At 46.0% G+C, this 20,693-nt stretch overlaps 1 protein-coding gene and 1 long non-coding RNA gene across 2 annotated transcripts in view; both read left to right on the forward strand.

Moving 5' to 3' along the window:
* The window catches only part of LOC126199099 (uncharacterized), a 428,303-nt gene extending 419,527 nt beyond the window's left edge, over positions 1-8,776 (forward strand). Inside the window, exon 3 of the long non-coding RNA XR_007540122.1 lies at positions 8,671-8,776. This is a non-coding gene — a long non-coding RNA (uncharacterized LOC126199099). The remainder of the gene's footprint in view (positions 1-8,670) is intronic.
* A 7-nt stretch (positions 8,777-8,783) lies between these two features.
* LOC126199098 (torso-like protein) overlaps positions 8,784-20,693 on the forward strand; it is a gene marked incomplete at its 5' end in the record, with an annotated part of 119,009 nt that continues 107,099 nt past the window's right edge. Inside the window, one exon of the mRNA XM_049935848.1 lies at positions 8,784-9,062. Coding sequence (XP_049791805.1) covers positions 8,784-9,062 — 279 coding nt within the window. The remainder of the gene's footprint in view (positions 9,063-20,693) is intronic.

A 20,693-nucleotide genomic window follows, 5' to 3' on the forward strand; every position in this document is an offset into this window, starting at 1 on the left:
TATGTTACAACAAAGGAATTGGTTGGTTCAAATGGCTCTGAGCACTATGGGACTTAACATCTGTGGTCATCAGTCCCCTAGAACTACTTAAACCTAACTAACCTAAGGACATAAAAACATCCATGCCCGAGGCAGGATTCGAACCTGCGACCGTAGCAGTCGCGCGGTTCCGGACTGAGCGCGTAGAACCGCTAGACCACCGCGGCCGGCAACAAAGGAATTCAAGAGTCAAGACCTCCAAAACGGAAGGCAACTTCAAAAACGTTGAAAACGTATGTTCTGACACAGCACAGAGAAACTGTGCGTTTGTGAAACTGTTGCGTTCATTTGTTACAGGTTATGTGACAAACATCATTTCATTGGGAGTGATCACATTCACTTTCATATGAACACCTATATAGGGCAAGGAGACATATTTCACTCATTTACCAGTCGTACAAATTAGGTGCGCCGATAAGAGATTCCTATCACATGACTAATTCCGTGTATGATGCACCAGGCGTATTTTCCGGTGGAGGATTCGATTGGCTTGTCACCTTGTCATGAAACGTTTGCGGCTCCCATTCGAAAGCCTCTCCCTTTGCGCAGTGGTTAGCACACTGGACTCACATTCGGGAGGACGACGGTTCATCCTGACTCAGGTTTTCCGTGATTTCCCTAAATCGCTCCAGGCAAATGCCGGGATGGTTCCTCTGAAAGGGCACGGCCGACTTCCTTCCCCGTCCTTCCCTAATCCAATGAGACCGATGACCTAGCTGTTTGGTCTCTTCCACCAAACAACCAACCAACCAACCAACCAACCTCTCCGTTTCGGCTGCTAAAAGAGTAGTTGTGCAGGGTCAGCTGTCAATATAGGCCCCTACCTTACTCCTCGCTGTCTGCAAACGGACGTTACACCACGACACAGGCACAAATTTCGATAAAGCGAACAGCGGGAAAAAAAGAAAGAAAATATGGATTGAGGGAGGTCTGAACCATAGAGTAAATATCTCTGGAGTGAACATTCACATGCGCAGAACAGATTTTGTGTTGTCAACATACATTGCCAGCCTGGTCACGTGTTCTCGGGACGTCGTGTCTTTGTCCGTATAAGCGCCCTGTATACTTAGAATGTCACTAGATCCCTAGTACAGACGGATTCTTTTCGTACGTGTCGTGGATTATTTATATATGTTGTGCAGAAATTTTAACAGTGTCCATTTGATATTGGGAATAAACCAGCTACGTAACTTTTAAGGGCAAGTGATACTACATTCTGCTTCTTTGCGATAGGTGTCACAGTTCAGATGCACTCGATATTTTTTTTTTGTATGATACGGCAATTTATAGTATTACAGAGCCAGACGTACGTTTTTGCAGTGATAGTCTGGCAAAACGACTTGACAGTACGCTAGTACTTTTGCAAGTGTCCGAAAAACACCGAATTCGCCACACATTAGCGATTATATCCCTGCTAATTCGCCCTTTTTTTCTTTTGTTTCTGCATATTTATTTCCTCGTTTTTGCGATCGAAAACACAATTTTTCTTACTGGTGATACTTTGAAGTATTTATTTAACGCATTTTACGTACTTGCTTCCAGTTTATTAAATAAATAGTAGACTGAGTAATCTATATACATAATCGACAAGTCATTGATAAATGCATGGAGGGTAATAGTTGCTGAAACAACTAACTATTCCCTTTCCTGTTACACTAGCAAATTTAGGAGAGGAAGCGATTGTTTGTAAGCTTTTGTACGAGCCGTAGTATAGTCATAAAATCGTAGCAAAATAGGTCTACAGAATCAAGCCTTAATTATAATGCGTCTCGAAATTTTTAAACATATACAGTGTCTCTTACTAATATGATAACTATAATTAGAGCTACATGGTATGTACCCATGAAAAGTTACTATCCCTCCTTTCACATATTTTTCTTTGCATCCGTAGCAACAACAGTAATTCACTATCGCTATTACACTATCAACAAACGGTGAAATACAAAAAAATTCTTGATATTACAAACTTCAAACGCTGCAGAAAGAACACACGCACAGCGAAGTCCCGAAAACATGTGACAATCCTGGTTTAATGTTGACAACATGCGCAGAACGCAATGCTCACTCCAGAGATATTTACACTATGGTGTGAACACGGATGGGTCGTTTGGCGGGCCAACACCATCAGCAACTTAGCTACGACACCGTTTGTCTCTGCGCCTGCTCTGTGTTGACTTCTTGTTCTTGGACCTTTCACTGTTGCTATTTTGCCTTTTTCTTCACAGTCCAGTACGCGTTCTTCCTGTTTTCATGCTTGAACTGTGTTCAGTTTTTGACAGGACTATCGACTGGGCCCTCTTACCACTAAACCTGAGGGGGGCGCGATGGGGAGTTCCCCTTGTTAGTTACTGTGGCGAGGTTAAAAAGGCACTGCTCGGTTCCTATCACTCGGCTAGTGAAAATCGGGCCGTGTCGGCGCGCGTAATAAAATGTTCTGTAGTGTAGTGTACATACATACCACTGCCGCCGGCGACAAAAGAATTGTACGGCCACCGACTCCGAATTCGGTCCCGATAAAACTGCCTCCGCTGCATCCTGAGATCGGTCGCGACGTGAGTCGGTGTAGCGCGCACGCCGCGGACACGGGCGGCTGCTGACGTCACAGGCCGCAGTTCCGGCAGTGCGGTAATAATGGCGGCGGCGGCAGCGGCAGCGGCCTCCAGTTCTGCGTCGCCTCGGGGGTGGCCGCCCATTGTCTGCGGGCCTCCACCTTGGCCCACATAGCGTGGGCGGCAAGGGGCGGCGGTCTCGGGTTACCGCACCGCGGCGCTACGAACCATGTCCGGCCCACTTTCGGAACAGGTAGCGCCGTCTGCGTAATCGGCGTCACGTGAGCTCGCACCGTTGTAACCAGCATGTACTCACTGTACAGCGTACAGGGTAAACCACGGCTACCATAGAGTACACGGCAGGGATCACGAGGTGTACGCGAAGTAGCAAGCTGCTGCGCTGACGTCGCAGTGAACCAAACGAGGCCCACGAGAAAGACAGGCCGCGGCGCGAACGTCACGAAGGCAGAACTGTGAACTCGCTCGCTCAACTGAGCAGACAAGATGCGTTTCTAAACCTGTTAACCCGCAGCTGGGCACGTACGTACTAACGAGAATTGCATCTTCTACTGGAATCTGCTATTATGAAGTTGTAATGTTGATGCTTTAATTTGTTCTGAAAGCGGTGCTGATATTCAAGACAATAAAAGCGCGTTAAAAGCTGTTAGCTATCTGGGGAAGTTAACCTTGCATTACTGAGCAACTGTTTCACCAGGTACCCAGTCTAGCTTACCAAATTCCCAACCAGACTAACATTAATTATAATCTTTTAGTACTCATCTTACGATAACTGGTGATATATATATATATATATATATATATATATATATATATATATATATATATATATATATATATATATATAAAGACAATTTAAATAAAAAGAAATAAATCAGTTTATACTTGGACATTTATTTTAACATTGATCATTGTTCCGTTAAAATTTCAGCATATTAAACTTGATTCATAACTAAACTGGTGCCACGCCCGGGTTCCCGGGTTCGATTCCCGGCGGGGTCAGGGATTTTCTCTGCCTCGTGATGGCTGGGTGTTGTGTGCTGTCCTTAGGTTAGTTAGGTTTAAGTAGTTCTAAGTTCTAGGGGACTTATGACCACAGCAGTTGAGTCCCATAGTGCTCAGAGCCATTTAAACTGGTGCCTTATTTAGGATTGTGAAAATGTGAGTTTGTAATCTTACGGAACACATCAAATATGGAGCCAAGATTGGGAGACTGCACAAAACACTGCATTCATAAAATAACACACGAAGAACGTTGAAACATATGCAAGAGGAAATTAACCACAACCAACCGATTCAATTTTCACCCAAAGAAGTTACGGTCGTAGCGCAATCATGTCCGTCATGAAATTACCACACACTGGTGTACTAAATTCATACTATCTGTCTGTGAAATCTTCCCGAAAATAATAGCTGAGGGCTACTTTGATGATTGCAGTACATTCTTCACGTGGTCAACTTGGTTTACACAAAGAGTGTAACTCCACAATAATTTTGATAATTAAAATAAATTACATCGAAACACAAATTACCAAAGAAAAACCTCGAACTGGTTACTATCGTCTTACTATTAACCTTATGGGTCAAACAATTGTATAAGCACGTGGTACAGCTCTCAAAAAGTACACCCCACGTGGGTTGAACATGAAAAGTTGCTATATTGGAAAATATTGTCAAGACGAGACGTTATAATCTCACGCACATTCGCATTTAAGATTGATGATCTTAGTTACGGATCATCCACACGTGGTTCCACTTTACTCACAAAGTAGTGACAAAGCAACTACTGGAAGATATTCTGAACTTCACACTCGAATTACACTGCGTTGCAATTTAAGATTGCATTAGATATTTTAGATCTAAACCTGAAATAAAGGTGATTAAATTTTCAGTGAGGCTGAACTTCAGAAATCCATTGTCCTACGGACTTAGCAGAGACGCGCTTAGCCGGAGGTCTTACCACTTCAGACGCTCGCCGCGGACAGACTGCCTGGGCCCCTACCGAGGGTGCTTAACAGATACAAACGGAAGTGGCCAGAGAGGCAGCTTCCTATACCAACATGACAAGGGACGGACAGGGCTATACTAAGAATAGAAACCTCTCTGTTTTTAGAAAGCGTAGCTACCTGTTCCGACGTTGTTCCTACTGTTCTCTAGCAGACAGGCTTGTCTGCTACCATCAAGCATGCAACTAGAAATACAGTTTTCATTCATCCTTTCACACAGAAGGGAAGGGGGATGACAGTATCTTATCATACACAGTATATAAAAGAAAGCGGATGTAGGTTCCGTATGAGACTGTGTGACATGAATTACATATAAACTGTGTTTTAAAGTGTAGTAGTGTGACAGATCGTTCTTCATTATGTATAAAAGTAACACGTTCCACTGCTCAGTCTCCTCCTAGATAGTCAGAAACACCACAGTAAATTTAGAAGTGGAATGTATGCCGTAAATGACAACAGTTTTAAGAAATTAACATGAAAGGAATCCAACAGAGACCTTTCAAATTCTTATTGATTAACAGTCTACAACAAAATTTAATTTAAGATCAGTACTAGATATAAATGGTATAACGGCATGTTTATGGCATTTAGTTTCTTCTGCTTAACAGTCCTCATTTCATTCAAGAAGTGGTGCCTTTTGCAACTAATAATCATTTTTGCTACCAATCCAGTTTGTGGAACCGCATATCAGTAGCACTTTCCATTTCCGCAATATTTGGGGTGCACTACTTTGGATACATGCTGTAGCAGTGCACTCAAACTGAATCTTTTTGATTGCCCCTTATAAAATTAAAACATTATCAGAAGTCTTGGAATTACCGGACCCGGTATATGGCCAGTACCAGTGTCGATAACAGACAAAAATCGTCAAGGTTCTTGATTCTCGGGATGCACGACATGTCTGTACACACAATTAAGTTTGTACGGAAATCTCAGAGCCTCAATCCTACTAGCATCTGGCAAATTTTTCCATTTAATTTACATTTCAAAATTGAGGAAATTCTACTGATGTAGGTACCCATGACGCTTTGTGTTACGGTTTTGTGCATCAGCCGTCTAGCTTGGAGCAGACCTAGCCACTTGTAGGTGTCATTTCCACCTTTTGTTACGATTATTGTTACTAGTAATGCATGCATTTGCTATCGATAACTTCACCTGACAAGTTTTGAAGATCTTATAAATAGTAACAAATGCTATCTACGTGGCCAAAAGTAAAAAATGGTGCAAATGTCTCTGAGCACTATGTGACTTAACTTCTGAGGTCATCAGTCGCCTAGAACTTAGAACTAATTAAACCTAACTAACCTAAGGACATCACACACATCCATGCCCGAAGCAGGATTCGAACCTGCGACCGGAGCGGTCGCTCGTTTCCACACTATAGCGCCTAGAAGCGCTCGGCCACAACGGCCGGTGGCCAAAAGTCGTAGGATGCTTTGTCACATTTGAAGGAGTCCCCTGTAGGAAGCGTCATTGTTACGAATAGAAGCGGCGTATGGCGCTGGCGCCACTGTCTCTGTTACGGACAGGTCTGTAGTTAACAATTGAGAGCACTTCACGATTAAACCGATTTTTAACGTGGGATGTGATGATGGGTCATTTTATGTTCGAAAGCTAAGGAATTCACGTAATTCAACCAATACAGTCGGGGGCATTATTCAAACTGGGAAGAAATTCATTACGGGTTTCACCAAGCCTCAATCTTAGGTCCGCTATTGTTCGTTGATTGTTACCCTTTGGTCTAAAATTTCTTGGGCTTCGTCGAGTCCCCCTTACATAATCAGTAGGAGGCTGCAGCACAGCTTAGCATAGTGTCTGCTGGGTAGAATCCGAGGACCAGCAGCGATGCGTCTGTCGGAGCAGTGCCGAAGGTCTCTGTGAAATCTGGGGAACACACCCCTGTGTGCAGGTCGCTCCGCACGCACCAAAGTCTGTGGTGGACGTCAGAATGCCATCATGATGGCTGGTCACTGCATGCAGTGACAGCTTCTGGTTTGCCTAACGGCAAGATGCTGGCTATTTGTGGTAGTGTCAGTGTCCTGTGTGAAGACACACTGTTCCTCCAGCTGGACTCAAGGAATCGCTGATAGAGATCTTTTACGAGGGTCACTCCAAAAGAAATGCACACTATTTTTTTTAAATCCATTTTTTATTCTACATGTTTGAAAGTTTTACAGTGTGTAGATACATCCTTTGCGAACAGTATATTCATTTCTCCACATAATTTCCACCCCTCTCAACTGCCTTACGCCATCTTGTAACCAGTGCCTGTATACACGCACGGTAAAATTCTCGACAAACCTGTTGGAACCTCTGTTTGACAGCGTGCACAAGGGAGTCATCATCTTCAAACCTTGTTCCACGAAGAGAGAGTTTCAGTTTTCCAAAGAGATGATAGTCACATGGAGCCAGGTCAGGACTGTAAGGCGGATGTTTCAGTGTTGTCCATCCGAGTTTTGTGATCGCTTCCGTGGTTTTTTGACTGGCATGTGGCCGTGCATTGTCGTGCAACAGCAAAACATCCTGCACTTGCCGATGTGGTCGAACACGACTCAGTCGAGCTTGAAGTTTCTTCAGTGTCGTCACATATGCATCAGAATTTATGGTGGTTCCACTTGTTATGAATGTCCACAAGCAAGAGTCCTTCGGAATCGAAAAACACCGTAACCATAACTTTTCCAGCAGAAGGTGTGGTTTTGAATTTTTTTTTCTTGGGTGAAATTGCATGATGCCACTCTATTTATTGCCTTTTCGTCTCTGGTGAAAAATGATGGAGCCATGTTTCATCACCTGTCACAATTCTTCCAAGAAATTCATCTCCACCATTCTCGTACTGTTCCAAAAGTTCACTGCATGGCGTTTTTCTTGTTTCTTTGTGAGCCACTGTCAACATCCTGGCAATCCACCTGTCACAAACCTTTTTTAACGCCAACTCTTTTAGTATTCTGCAAACACTTCCTTCCCCAATCCCAACGTAGCGTGACAATTCGTTCACTGCGATGCGTCTGTCAGTAGTCAACAATTCGTTAACTCTCTGCACATTGTCTGGATTATGGGCAAGCCGGCCGAAGTGGCCGTGCGGTTAAAGGCGCTGCAGTCTGGAACGGCAAGACCGCTACGGTCGCAGGTTCGACTCCTGCCTAGGGCATGGATGTTTGTGATGTCCTTAGGTTAGTTAGGTTTAACTAGTTCTAAGTTCTAGGGGACTAATGACCTCAGCAGTTGAGTCCCATAGTGCTCAGAGCCATTTGAACCATTTGATTATGGGCAGTACGAGCCCTGCCGCTGCAAAGACAATCCTCAATATTGCCGTGCCCACTTTCATCAGGTAACCTGCTTGCCGACCGACTAACTGTACTGCGATCGGCAGCAACATCTCCATACACCTTTTTCAACCTCTTGTGAATGTTTCCTACTGTCTCGTTTTCACAGCACAGGAATTCTATGACAGCACGTTGCTTCTGAAGAACGTCAAGTGTAGCAGCCATCTTGAAGACATGCTGTGACGGCGCCACTCACGGGAACAGGTTGAACTAAGTTTGAAAACAAGCGGGAATGATGTATCTACACACTGTAAAACTTTCACACATGCAGAATGAAAACTGTGTTTTTACAAAAATAGTGTGCATTTCTTTTGGAGTGACCCTCGTATAATTGAACTGTAGGATTTCTAAGTAAGGAAAGTTGACGTTTAAGGAGTATATGTGTGGGTTTCTGTGGGACTATGGTTAGTTTGTCGTTTACGCATCATTGCTGCATCCGGAAGAGGTCCCAACTCGCCACCTCCTCCAACTGATCTCCCGAGTACCCCGACACCACAGCCAAGACGTTATCGGCATACGCCACCATTCCATCGACTTGCTCATCTTCTTACAGTTGGCACAAGAGTGGTTAAATTGTCAAATCCCAGAATACCGGCTCACAAATCGACGCCTGTGGGCACACTTTAGTAGTTCTTTTTTTTACGATTCCAGACCAGACAGTTGCGGTTACGAGATGACGTGTTTACAGTTTTCGGTTTCCCGCGGGTACTGAGGTGGTGGTGTGGTGTGTCGCAGGTCCCGCCTCCGCCGCCCCCGCTGCCGCCATGCCGCCCCCGCGGCTGCGCCCGCCCGCGCCCTGCCTGCTGCTGGCGGCGTCGCTGCTGCTGGCGTCCGCCACCCCCGCCGCCCCCGCCTCGGCGGCGCGCCAGAAGCCGGTGTCGGCGCCGGCGGCGGCGGCGGCGTCGCTGCAGAACACGCTGCGGCTGGGCGCGGGCATCAACGTGTTCAGCCGGTACGGCTACCTGAGCATCAGCATGCGCGTGGTGCCGCGCAACGACTCTGACGGCGGCTGGCTGTTCCGCGAGCCCACCGTCGACGTCTTCACGGCGGACAGCCTGGTGGCGGCGCCCACGGCGGCGCTGCAGTCGCCGCTGGCTCCCGGCCGCGGGCCGCAGCCCGTCTTCCAGGTCAGCCCGGCCGCGCTGCTGACGCCGTGCGCGCGCCTCCTCGGCCGCTGGCTCGTCTGCGCCCGGCGCCTTAGCGTCGTCGTCCCCCACCCCGCCGTCGTCCTCGCCCGATCGCCCGCGCAGGAGCCCGCGATGCTCGTAAGCCGCGCCGTGCCGTCCCGGGCCGGGCCTTCGCCGGGGGTCCTCCGCGCTCCTCTGTCTCCACCTGTAGTTCCTTCTTTCTTAGCATCGGTGCCACCGTAGCTTCTCTGTGGGTGCATTACAAGAAGTTTCCAGAAAGTAAATTTCCTAGATCACAAAAGAACCCACACACTCGAGGAGGTGAGGGTGCACGTGAGCTGAGCTCGCGCAAAATAACGTGGCACCTGCGCAGGAACGCATCGTCGTCCTCAGGGCTGCGCGTGTCCATCTACATCTACATGGATACTCTGCAAATCACATTTAAGTGCCTGGCACAAGGTTCATCGAACCACCTTCACAATTCGCTATTATTCCAATCTCGTATAGCGCGCGGAAAGAATGAACACCTATATCTTTCCGTACGAGCTCTGATTTCCCTTATTTTATCGTGGTTACCGTTCCGCCCTATGTAGGTCGGTGTCAACAAAATATTTTCGCATTCGGAGCAGAAAGTTGGTGATTGGAATTTTGTCAGAAGATTCCGTCGCAACGAAAAACGCCTTTCTTTTAATGATTTCCAGCCCAAATCCTGTATCATTTCTGTGACACTCTCTCCCATATTTCGCGGTAATACAAAACGTGCTGTCCTCCTTTGAACTTTTTCGATGTACTCCGTCAGTCCTATCTGGTAAGGTTCCCACACCGCGCAACAGTATTCTAAAAGAGGACGGACAAGCGCAGTGTAGGCAGTCGTCTCCTTTGTAGGTCTGTTACATTTTCTAAGTGTCCTGCGAATAAAACCCTACCTTTGGTTAGCCTTCCCCACAACATTTTCTATGTCTTCTTTCCAATTTAAGTTGTTCGTAATTCTAATACCTAGGTATTTAGTTGAATTTACGGCTTTTAGATTAGACTGATTTATCGTGTAACCGAAGTTTAACGAATCCCTCTTAGTACTCATGTGGATGACCACACACTTTTCGTTATTTGGGGTCAAGTGCCACTTTTCGCACCATTCAGATATCTTTTCTAAATCGTTTTGCAGTTTGTTTTGATCTTCTGATGACTTTATTAGTCGATGAACGACAGCGTCATCTGCAAACAACCTAAGACGGCTGCTCAGATTGTTTCCCAAATCGTTTACGTAGATAAGGAACAGCAAAGGGCCTGTAACACCGCCTTAGGGAACGCCTGAAATCACTTCTGTTTTACTCGATGACTTTCTGTCAGTTACTACGAACTGTGACCTCTCTGACACGAAATCGGAAATCCAGTCACATAACTAAGACGATATTCCAACCCGCTGTTCCGGAGGCGTGCCTGCCTCAGCTGCTCGTCACCTACTGACCTGCACACATTGAGTGCTCTCATTGCTCTCTCTTTACTACATAGAATGCCACGGCAGTCCTGACGCACCATAGATGCAGCAACAAAGTTCTTCAGAATCGCGCATGTGTAGTATTATGGAATGACATTACATTTTTGTCACAGGGGGAGAACCGGGAAGCAAACATCTCATTAAAACTATGTTGAAACGATTGCAGGAACAGCAGTTCCTATTATAATCTCACAATAACGAGGATAAAGGAGCAGGAGAAAACTTCCGCATACACTCTAAAGGGAAAAAACAAAAAAGTGCCATGAAACAATTACACGAATGGGACAGAAATCTATAGCTGTGACGTACATCTATAGATAAACGAATGATTACAGTTTAAAATAATTGGATGATTTATTCAAGTGAAAGAACTTAACAATTTGAGCAAGTCAAAAATGCATTTGTTCACATCTGGCTCTTATGCAAGCATTTTTTCGAGTAGGAGATGATTGATAAGAGTTGTTGGATGTCCTCCCGGGAGATATCGTGCCAAATTCTGTCTAGTCGGCGTGTTAGCTCGTCCAAATCCCGAGCTGGTTGTAGAGTACTGGCCGTAATGGCCCAAAAGTTGTCAGTTGGAGAGAGATCCTTGCTGGCCAGAGTAGGGTTTGGCAAGTATGAAGACAAGCTGTAGATCTGGCTGTGGGCGGGGGATATTATCTTTCTGAAATGTAAGCCCATGATGGCGTGCCACGAAGGGCAAGAAAATGTGGCGTAGAACATCGTCGACGTACTGCTTTCCAGTAAGGGAGGCATGGATTACAACCGAAAGGGTCCTGCTATGAAATGAAATGTCATCCCAGACGCCTCCTGGTTGTGACACGTTGTTGATGATGATGATGATGATGATGATGATGATGATGTTTGGTTTGTGGGGCGCTGAACTGCGCGGTTTTCAGCGCCCGTACAAATTCCCAAACCTTTTCTCAGTCCAATCTCGCCACTTTCATGAACGCTGATGAAATGATGAGGACAAAACAAACACCCGGGCATCCCGAGGCAGGTGAAAATCCCTGACCCCGCCGGGAATCATGGTTGTGAGGCCGTATGGTGGGCGATGTTGGTATTCCACCACTGTCCAGGGCGTCCTCATCACGTGTTTGCTGGTCAGTGGGGCTCAGTTCGAGGTGGGGCTCGTCACGGAAGGCAGTTCTACTCCAGTCAATGAGATTCCAGGCTGAATGTGCCCCACACCACTGCAAACGGCCTTGTTGGTGTACAGAAGTCAATGACAGTCGGTGGAAGGGACGCAGTGAGCCCTGCCCCCTTTCTGTGAACCCCCTGTTACTGTTGCTTGTCCTCAGTGAAGCACCAGTTGCACGTTGTTTCGATGATAACGACGAATCCGGAACTCTGAGTGCCTCTCTGGCGATTGTTGCCTCCCAGTAGGTCGACTGCTTCCTTCAGCAGTGGTTCAACAATTCCTGCAAACATCGCCGAATAGTGGGAACGCTCCTGTTCAACTGTCGAGCAATTTGCCGATTACTCCAATCGGCTACTTTGAGACCAACAGCGCGTCCTCTACTCAAATTCTGACAACTGCCTATACTGTTCATGTGCCTGTTTGCCAGGCATAGTTAATGTCCAGCTGAGTACGCAGAATGAATTTCGTAGGGACTTTATGCCCTCTTTACTGCCCCTGCCAACTGCCCAGTGAAATTGCGCTGTGGCGTTACACATTTATCCACCGGCCGCTGTGCCATTTCAAAGGAACCATCCCGGCATTTGCCTGAATCGATTTAGGGTAATCACGGAAAACCTAAATCAGGATTGCCGGACGCGATCTTGAACCGTTGTCCTCGCGAATGTTGCTCCATTGTGCTAATCACTGTGCCACCTCGCTCGGTAAAGTTTTCCAGGATGAAGTTGGCAGCGATGTGCCACACGCGATGCCGTCGCTGCCTGCAGTGTCATCTTGTTGTCGTGTCAGTCCAGTGGAGACACAAGCATTGCGTATATAAGTGTCACATCGTGCGACATTCATTGCAGTGTGTCGTATTGCATATCGTTGGCCTCAGTGGGATCTGCGCCTAAGGGTTGGTAACGCAGTGAACAGTGCTACCACACAGAGCTCAGCCCATCACAGTATCTACATCGTCGTATAGGTTTTACGTCACTGCGTCAGTTCATGTCATCCTGGGCCCACAGGCGTCACTGGAAGCAGATGGATGGTCGGCACACCGCTCTCCCGGCCGTTCGTCGGTTTACGGGACGGGAAGCGCTACTTCTCAATCGAGTAGCTCCTCACTTTGCCTCACAAGGTTTGAGTGCACCCCGCTTGCCAACAGGGCGCGGCACACCGGACGGTCACCCATCCAAGTGCTAGCCCAGCCCTAAAGCGCTTACCTTCGGTTATCTGACTGGAACCGGAGTTAGCACTGCGGCAAGGCCGTTGACACTTCGTGTTAAAAGAGTCCTTGTCGAAACACTCTGCACTTCCTTGCATCTTTTCCATTTCCTCTCTCAATCCTACGTGGTAACGTTCGCAAACTGAGGAGCGTCAGTCAGGTATGGGTCACAAGATGATTTTGTAAGGCACCTCCTTCGTGTGTGGGATACACTACCTTACGATACCTCCAATGAATCGCACTTGCCAGTGTGACACCTATCTTCCATACTATTAGATTTATGTGGCACTTCCAACTGAAATCGCTAGAGTGGCAGGTTTCCGTTTTTTTTCCAGCAGTCGTGTAATAAAGCAATAACAGGTGTTTGCGCCCACTTACGTTGGGAGTCAGCGGCCAGTCCTTGAGTCCTTGCACCAGTTATCGATCGTTTGGTGATTTTTTGATTTTTCTTCACTTCGGTACAACTTTTTAGCGTTGCAACTCTCTACATATAGCAGCATTGTCCGCGAATATATGCAACAAATGGCACATTACGTCATAAATTTTCTGGGCCCACTTAACTTAGTGGTGATCAACATTCTCCATTACCTCGGTATAGCACATGTCGTACGTCATGAACTAGCAGATTGTTGGAGTACGCAGCTTCTCGAACTTGTCAAGACACGCGGGGACGCCATGTCACGGATTGCGCGGCCCCTCCCGCCGGAGGTTCGAGTCCTCCCTCGGGCATGGGTGTGTGTGTTGTTGTTGTTGTGGTCTTCAGTCCTGAGACTGGTTTGATGCAGCTCTCCATGCTACTCTATCCTGTGCAAGCTTCTTCATCTCCCACTACCTACTGCAACCTACATCCTTCTGAATCTGTTTAGTGTATTCATCTCTTGCTCTCCCTCTACGATTTTTACCTCCACGCTGCCCTCCAATACTAAATTGGTGATCCCTTGATGCCTCAGAACATGTCCAACCAACCGATCCCTTCTTCTGGTCAAGTTGTGCCACAAACTTCTCTTCTCCCCAATCCTATTCAATACATCCTCATTAGTTATGTGATCTACCCATCTAATCTTCAGCATTCTTCTGTAGACAAACTGCCTATTGGCTTCTGTCTCGGGTTCTTCGGCCGACGTTCATCTAATGATTTTTCTGACGTTTCGCCAGCACGAGTGGCTGGCATTGTCAAAGCTTCACCCTCCATTGCCGGTGGTGAACTGGAGGCGAGCTCGCGGCCGCAGACTATATGTACCTGCCGCGCCAACGTCCGAGGGCTTCTCCGCGGTCATTTCCGGTGCGGTTCTCCTCTTGCTACCTGCGACGGTCGTTCGCTGCAGTACGGGAAGCCAGGATCCGTTTACCTTAAGGCTTTCCTCTTTCTTGTTGAAACTGTTCGCGTGTTTTTGTATTTCTACAGCTTCTCTGAACAAGCGCGTGTGATAGTACTTCTCTACGGCCAGAACTTCCGTGTCGGCGAATTTTATTACGCACTATTAAGCACTATCACACGCGCTTGTTCAGAGAAGCTGTAGAAATACAAAAACACGCGAACAGTTTCAACAAGAAAGAGGAAAGCCTTAAGGTAAACGGATCCTGGCTTCCCGTACTGCAGCGAACGACCGTCGCAGGTAGCAAGAGGAGAACCGCACCGGAAATGACCGCGTAGAAGCCCTCGGACGTTGGCGCGCCAGGTACATATAGTCTGCGGCCGCGAGCTCGGCTCCAGTTCACCACCGGCAATGGAGGGTGAAGCTTTGACAATGCCAGCCACTCGTGCTGGCGAAACGTCAGAAAAATCATTAGATGAACGTCGGCCGAAGAACCCGAGACAGAAGCCAATAGGCAGTTTGTCAACAAGTGGCCACGAAAGCCTTAACAATTTTGTATTCTTCTGTAGCACCACATTTCGAAAGCTTCTATTCTCTTCTTGTGCAAACTATTTACCGTCCACGTTTCACTTCCGTACATGGCTACACTCCATACGAATACTTTCAGAAATGACTTCCTGACGCTTAAATCTATACTCGATGTTAACAAATTTCTCTTCTTCAGAAACGATTTCCTTGCCATTGCCAGTCTACATTTTATATCCTCTCTGCTTCGACCATCATCAGTTATTTTACTCTCTAAATAGCAAAACTCCTTTACTACTTTAAGTGTCTCATTTCCTAATCTAATACCCTGAACATCACCCGACTTAATTCGACTACATTCCATTATCCTCGTTTTGCTTTTGTTGATGTTCATCTTATATCCTCCTTTCAAGACACTGTCCATTCCATTCAACTGCTCTTCCAACTCCTTTGCTGTCTCTGACAGAATTACAATGTCGTCGGCGAACCTCAAAGTTTTTACTTCTTCTCCATGGATTTTAATACCTACTCCGAATTTTTCTTTTGTTTCCTTTACTGCTTGCTCAATATACAGATTGAATAACATCGGGGAGAGGCTACAACCCTCTCTTACTCCCTTCCCAACCGCTGCTTCCCTTTCATGTCCCTCGACTCTTATAACTGCCATCTGGTTTCTGTACAAATTGTAAATAGCCTTTCGCTCCCTGTATTTTACCCCTGCCACCTTCAGAATTTGAAAGAGAGTATTCCAGTCAACATTGTCAAAAGCTTTCTCTAAGTCTACAAATGCTAGAAACGTAGGTTTGCCTTTCCTTAATCTTTCTTCTAAGATAAGTCGTAAGGTTAGTATTGCCTCACGTGTTCCAGTATTTCTACGGAATCCAAACTGGTCTTCCCCGAGGCCGGCTTCTACCAGTTTTTCCATTCGTCTGTAAAGAATTCGTGTTAGTATTTTGCAGCTGTGGCTTATTAAACTGATTGCCCGGTAATTTTCACATCTGTCAACACCTGCTTTCTTTGGGATTGGAATTATTATATTCTTCTTGAAGTCTGAGGGTATTTCGCCTGTTTCATACATCTTGCTCACCAGATGGTAGAGTTTTGTCAGGACTGGCTCTCCCAAGGCCGTCAGTAGTTCCAATGGAATGTTGTCTACTCCGGGGGCCTTGTTTCGACTCAGGTCTTTCAGTGCTCTGTCAAACTCTTCACGCAGTATCGTATCTCCCATTTCATCTTCATCTACATCCTCTTCCATTTCCATAATATTTTCCTCAAGTACATCGCCCTTGTATAGACCCTCTATATACTCCTTCCACCTTTCTGCTTTCCCTTCCTTGCTTAGAACTGGGTCGCCATCTGAGCTCTTGATATTCATACAAGTGGTTCTCTTCTCTCCAAAGGTCTCTTTAATTTTCCTGTAGGCAGTGTCTATCTTACCCCTAGTGAGACAAGCCTCTACATCCTTACATTTGTCCTCTAGCCATCCCTGCTTAGCCATTTTGCACTTCCTGTCGATCTCATTTTTGAGACGTTTGTATTCCTTTTTGCCTGCTTCATTTACTGCATTTTTATATTTTCTCCTTTCATCAATTAAATTCAATAATTCTTCTGTTACCCAAGGATTTCTATTAGCCCTCGTCTTTTTACCTACTTGATCCTCTGCTGCCTTCACTACTTCATCCCTCAGAGCTACCCATTCTTCTTCTACTGTATTTCTTTCCCCCATTCCTGTCAATTTGTTCCCATATGCTCTCCCTGAAACTCTGTACAACCTCTGGTTCTTTCAGTTTATCCAGGTCCCATCTCCTTAAATTACCACCTTTTTGCAGTTTCTTCAGTTTTAATCTACAGGTCATAACCAATAGATTGTGGTCAGAGTCCACATCTGCCCCTGGAAATGTCTTACAATTTAAAACCTGGTTACTAAATCTCTGTCTTACCATTATATAATCTATCTGATACCTTTTAGTATCTCCAGGGTTCTTCCATGTATACAACCTTCTTTTATGATTCTTCAACCAAGTGTTAGCTATGATTAAGTTGTGCTCTGTGCAAAATTCTACCAGGCGGCTTCCTCTTTCATTTCTTAGCCCCAATCCATATTCACCTACTACGTTTCCTTCTCTCCCTTTTCCTACACTCGAATTCCAGTCACCGATGTCTATTAAATTTTCATCTCCCTTCACTATGTGAATAATTTCTTTTATTTCATCATACATTTCTTCAATTTCTTCGTCATCTGCAGAGCTAGTTGGCATATAAACTTGTACTACTGTAGTAGGTGTGGGCTTCGTATCTATCTTGGCCACAATAATGCGTTCACTATGCTGTTTGTAGTAGCTTACCCGCATTCCCATTCATTATTAAACCTACTCCTGCATTACCCTATTTGACTTTGTGTTGATAACCCTGTAGTCACCTGACCAGAAGTCTTGTTCCTCCTGCCACCGAACTTCACTAATTCCCACTATATCTAACTTTAACCTATCCATTTCCCTTTTTAAATTTTCTAACCTACCTGCCCGATTAAGGGATCTGACATTCCACGCTCCGATCCGTAGAATGCCAGTTTTCTTTCTCCTGATAACGAAATCCACTTGAGTAGTCCGCGCCCGGTGATCCGAATGGGGGACTATTTTACCTCCGGAATATTATACCCAAGAGGACGCCGTCATCATTTAATCATACAGTAAAGCTGCATGTCCTCGGGAAAATTTACGGCTGTAGTTTCCCCTTGCTTTCAGCCGTTCACAGTACCAGTACAGCAAGGCCGTTTTGGTTATTGTTACTAGGCCAGATCAGTCAATCATCCAGACTGTTGCCCTTGCAACTACTGAAAAGGCTGCTGCCCCTCTTCAGGAACCACACGTTTGTCTGGCCTCTCAACAGATACCCCTCCGTTGTGGTTGTACCTATGGTACGGCTATCTGTATCGCTGAGGCACGCAAGCCTCCCCACCAACGGCAAGGTCCATGGTTCATGTGTGTTATTCTTAGCATAAGTTGGTTTAATTAGTGTGTAAGTCTAGGTACCGATGACCTCAGCAGTTTGGTCCCTTAGGAATTCACACACATTTGAACATTTAAACTTGTCAAAATGTCTGTGTCGAAGAGCGCGACGGATTGCCGTATCTTGTCGATGAGGTCAGAAAGTACGGATGTACCTAGTCGGGGAGTTTCGACGCACCACTCGGAACAAGAGACTTCCGATTCTCACTGTACTTGTGTGCGTGTCCGTTATGAGCGAGCTAAAGAACCATACGGCGTTGTTGGCTGGGAGGCCTCTAGGATTAGGTTTACACGACTAGTCTGGTCGGTTTTATTTCTTCGCGTACAGTCCCATATTTTCTGCGTTAAGTGTCAGACTTACGTCTGAAGTCTGTGTGTTCAGTGAAGACAACTGTAACTGGGATTTTACTGTTGTGCTTTTGTTTTTTATAGCGATAATAGAGAAGAGAGAGCCCACTGGTCGACATATTATGAGTAGAAATGGAAAAGTTTCTCTGTGCTAAATTTCTCATTTATCTGGAGAATAAAAAGCAGTGCGTCTCGTTTCGTTCATAACTTAGTTGTGCCCAAAAAAATTGAGGAGCCCACCTCATCATTGCGAAAAATAAAGAGGCAAATTATCGAAATAAATAATTTATTAAGATAGTTCGAAGTGTCATACCAGGGAAATAAATGATTCTAGGTACCAGTAAGAAAGCTTTTGTTTCAAATGTCATTAATACTAGGACACTACGTTTTGTTTCTCGCAATTCAAGTACAGAAAACGGCAATAATATTTTAACTAGTAGAACTAGTAAAGTCAAGAAAAACAATTTCTCATTTCTTTTAACTGTTTTACAAGAGCATTATAGAATTAAATTCAAGAAAGAAACCTCAGTATGAACTACTGTTTCTTACACCACTCTATTGTAGGAATCAGATGTTGCAAAATTTACTGTAAAGCTCCGCGGCCTCTTGAGGAACAAATGGTGACATCGTCAACAGGTCTTTCAGATTTGCGACTGATAAACATGCTGGTCTTTCAGATGAAGTACATCTGCCATGGTCTTTCCTCTTTTGAATGCAGGGAAATTTTTCCGTTCTTCCACTTCACTGCAAGAATTGTTAATAGCTGAGATGGATGAGTATGAGATACTTTGACCATACTGCATTTACAGGTCTTATACCCCTGTATTGGAAATGGAAGTGCCGCGTGGCTAGGGCCTCCCGTCGGGTAGACCTGTCACCTGGTGCAGGTCTTTTGAGTTGACGCCACTTCAGCGACTTGCTTTTCGATGGGGATGGGATGGAAATGAGCGTATGACGTCAGTGGCCGGTAGTTCCCAGACGGGAATTCGGCCACCAAGTGCAGGTCTCACTGAGTGCGACGCCACACTGGGTGACGTTTGCGTCGACAGTGGGGATGAAATGATGATGAGGACAGCACAACATCCCATGATGATAGAGACAACACAGCACCCAGTCCCTGAGCGGAGGAGATCTCCGACACAGCCGGGAATCGAACCCGGGCCCCTTGGCATGACAGTCTGCCGCGCTGACCACTCAGCTATCGGGGCGGACTATGCCTGTATCGACAACACTGTTGTAACAGCATCTTTAAAATCAAAGAAGTTACTTGCATTGGAATTACATGAAATGGGTTGGTAGCTTTAGCTGACTCAACAATGTTGCTGAACGAAGGCCTTGCTTGCCTATCTTGAGGCTGCATCCACTCACCATAAACTCGTGGTTTCTCTCTTCAAAGCAGCCCAGGCTAAATGGAGGAAACCTTGACGCATGGCACCTAGAACTCCACTGGAAAGCACTGCCAGGCACAAAGACCATGCGACAGCTACTAATGAATATTTGAAAACATTTTCTCCATGATATGACACTTCGAGGGACATGCAACAGAGTCCCGCGAAGAAATAGAACTGAGAACGCGTTTTCTGAAGAAGAAAAAAAAAGTGTGTGAAATCTTATGGGACTTAATTGCTAAGGTCGTCAGTCCCTAAGCTTACACACTACTTAACCTAAATTATCCTAAGGACAAACACACACACCCATGCCCGAGGGAGGACTCGAACCTCCGCCGGGACCAGCCGCACAGTCCATAACTGCAGCGCCCTAGACCGCTCGGCTAAATACGCGCGGCGCGCGATTTGTGAAAAAAAAATGGCGTTTGCACTTTTCATATTCCCTTTACATCTCAAACAGCGCTAAAGGCGGCGCAAAGCTTAATATCGCCATCCAAAGGACATCTCATCCATCAGCAATAGTGTCTGATACCCTCAGTGCATGAGATATTGCGGAGATGTTTGAGGTTTACTGTTCGCCACCACGAGTGCTCCCCTTACCGGCTACACACTGACGACCAAAAGTTTTTCCACGTCCGGATTTGCAACCGGATACCTCGCAAGTTGACCGCCTCCACCCAAACGTATATTAGAGACGTTATGTACATAGGCCGGTTGCATCCACGATAACGATCCCCCACATGCGCCTCAACGCACACCTCATATTCGTTTAGGGAGGTGTTCCAGTATCTTGGCCGGCCGGAGTGGCCGTGCTGTTCTAGGCGCTACAGTCTGGAGCCGAGCGACCGCTACGGTCGCAGGTTCGAATCCTGCCTCGGGCATGGATGTGCGTGATGTCCTTAGGTTAGTTAGGTTTAATTAGTTCTAAGTTCTAGGCGACTGATGACCTCAGAAGTTAAGTCGCATAGTGCTCAGAGCCATTTGAACCATTTTTTGTTCCAGTATCCATCCTATAGTACTGATCTCACCCGCGCCACTCTCTGATTTGTAATTCACCTGAAGGCATTCTCTCTGGTCACCAGTTTAGTAGTGACGAAAACAAGGAGACATCCCTCACTTGCTGGCTTCAGTCCTAGGTGTCCGTTTTCTACTCACTTGCAATAATAAGGCTAATGAAAGTTGTCACTCCGCTTAGGCCGT

Source organism: Schistocerca nitens, chromosome 8 (assembly GCF_023898315.1).
Source record: "Schistocerca nitens isolate TAMUIC-IGC-003100 chromosome 8, iqSchNite1.1, whole genome shotgun sequence".
NCBI lineage: Eukaryota > Metazoa > Arthropoda > Insecta > Orthoptera > Acrididae > Schistocerca > Schistocerca nitens.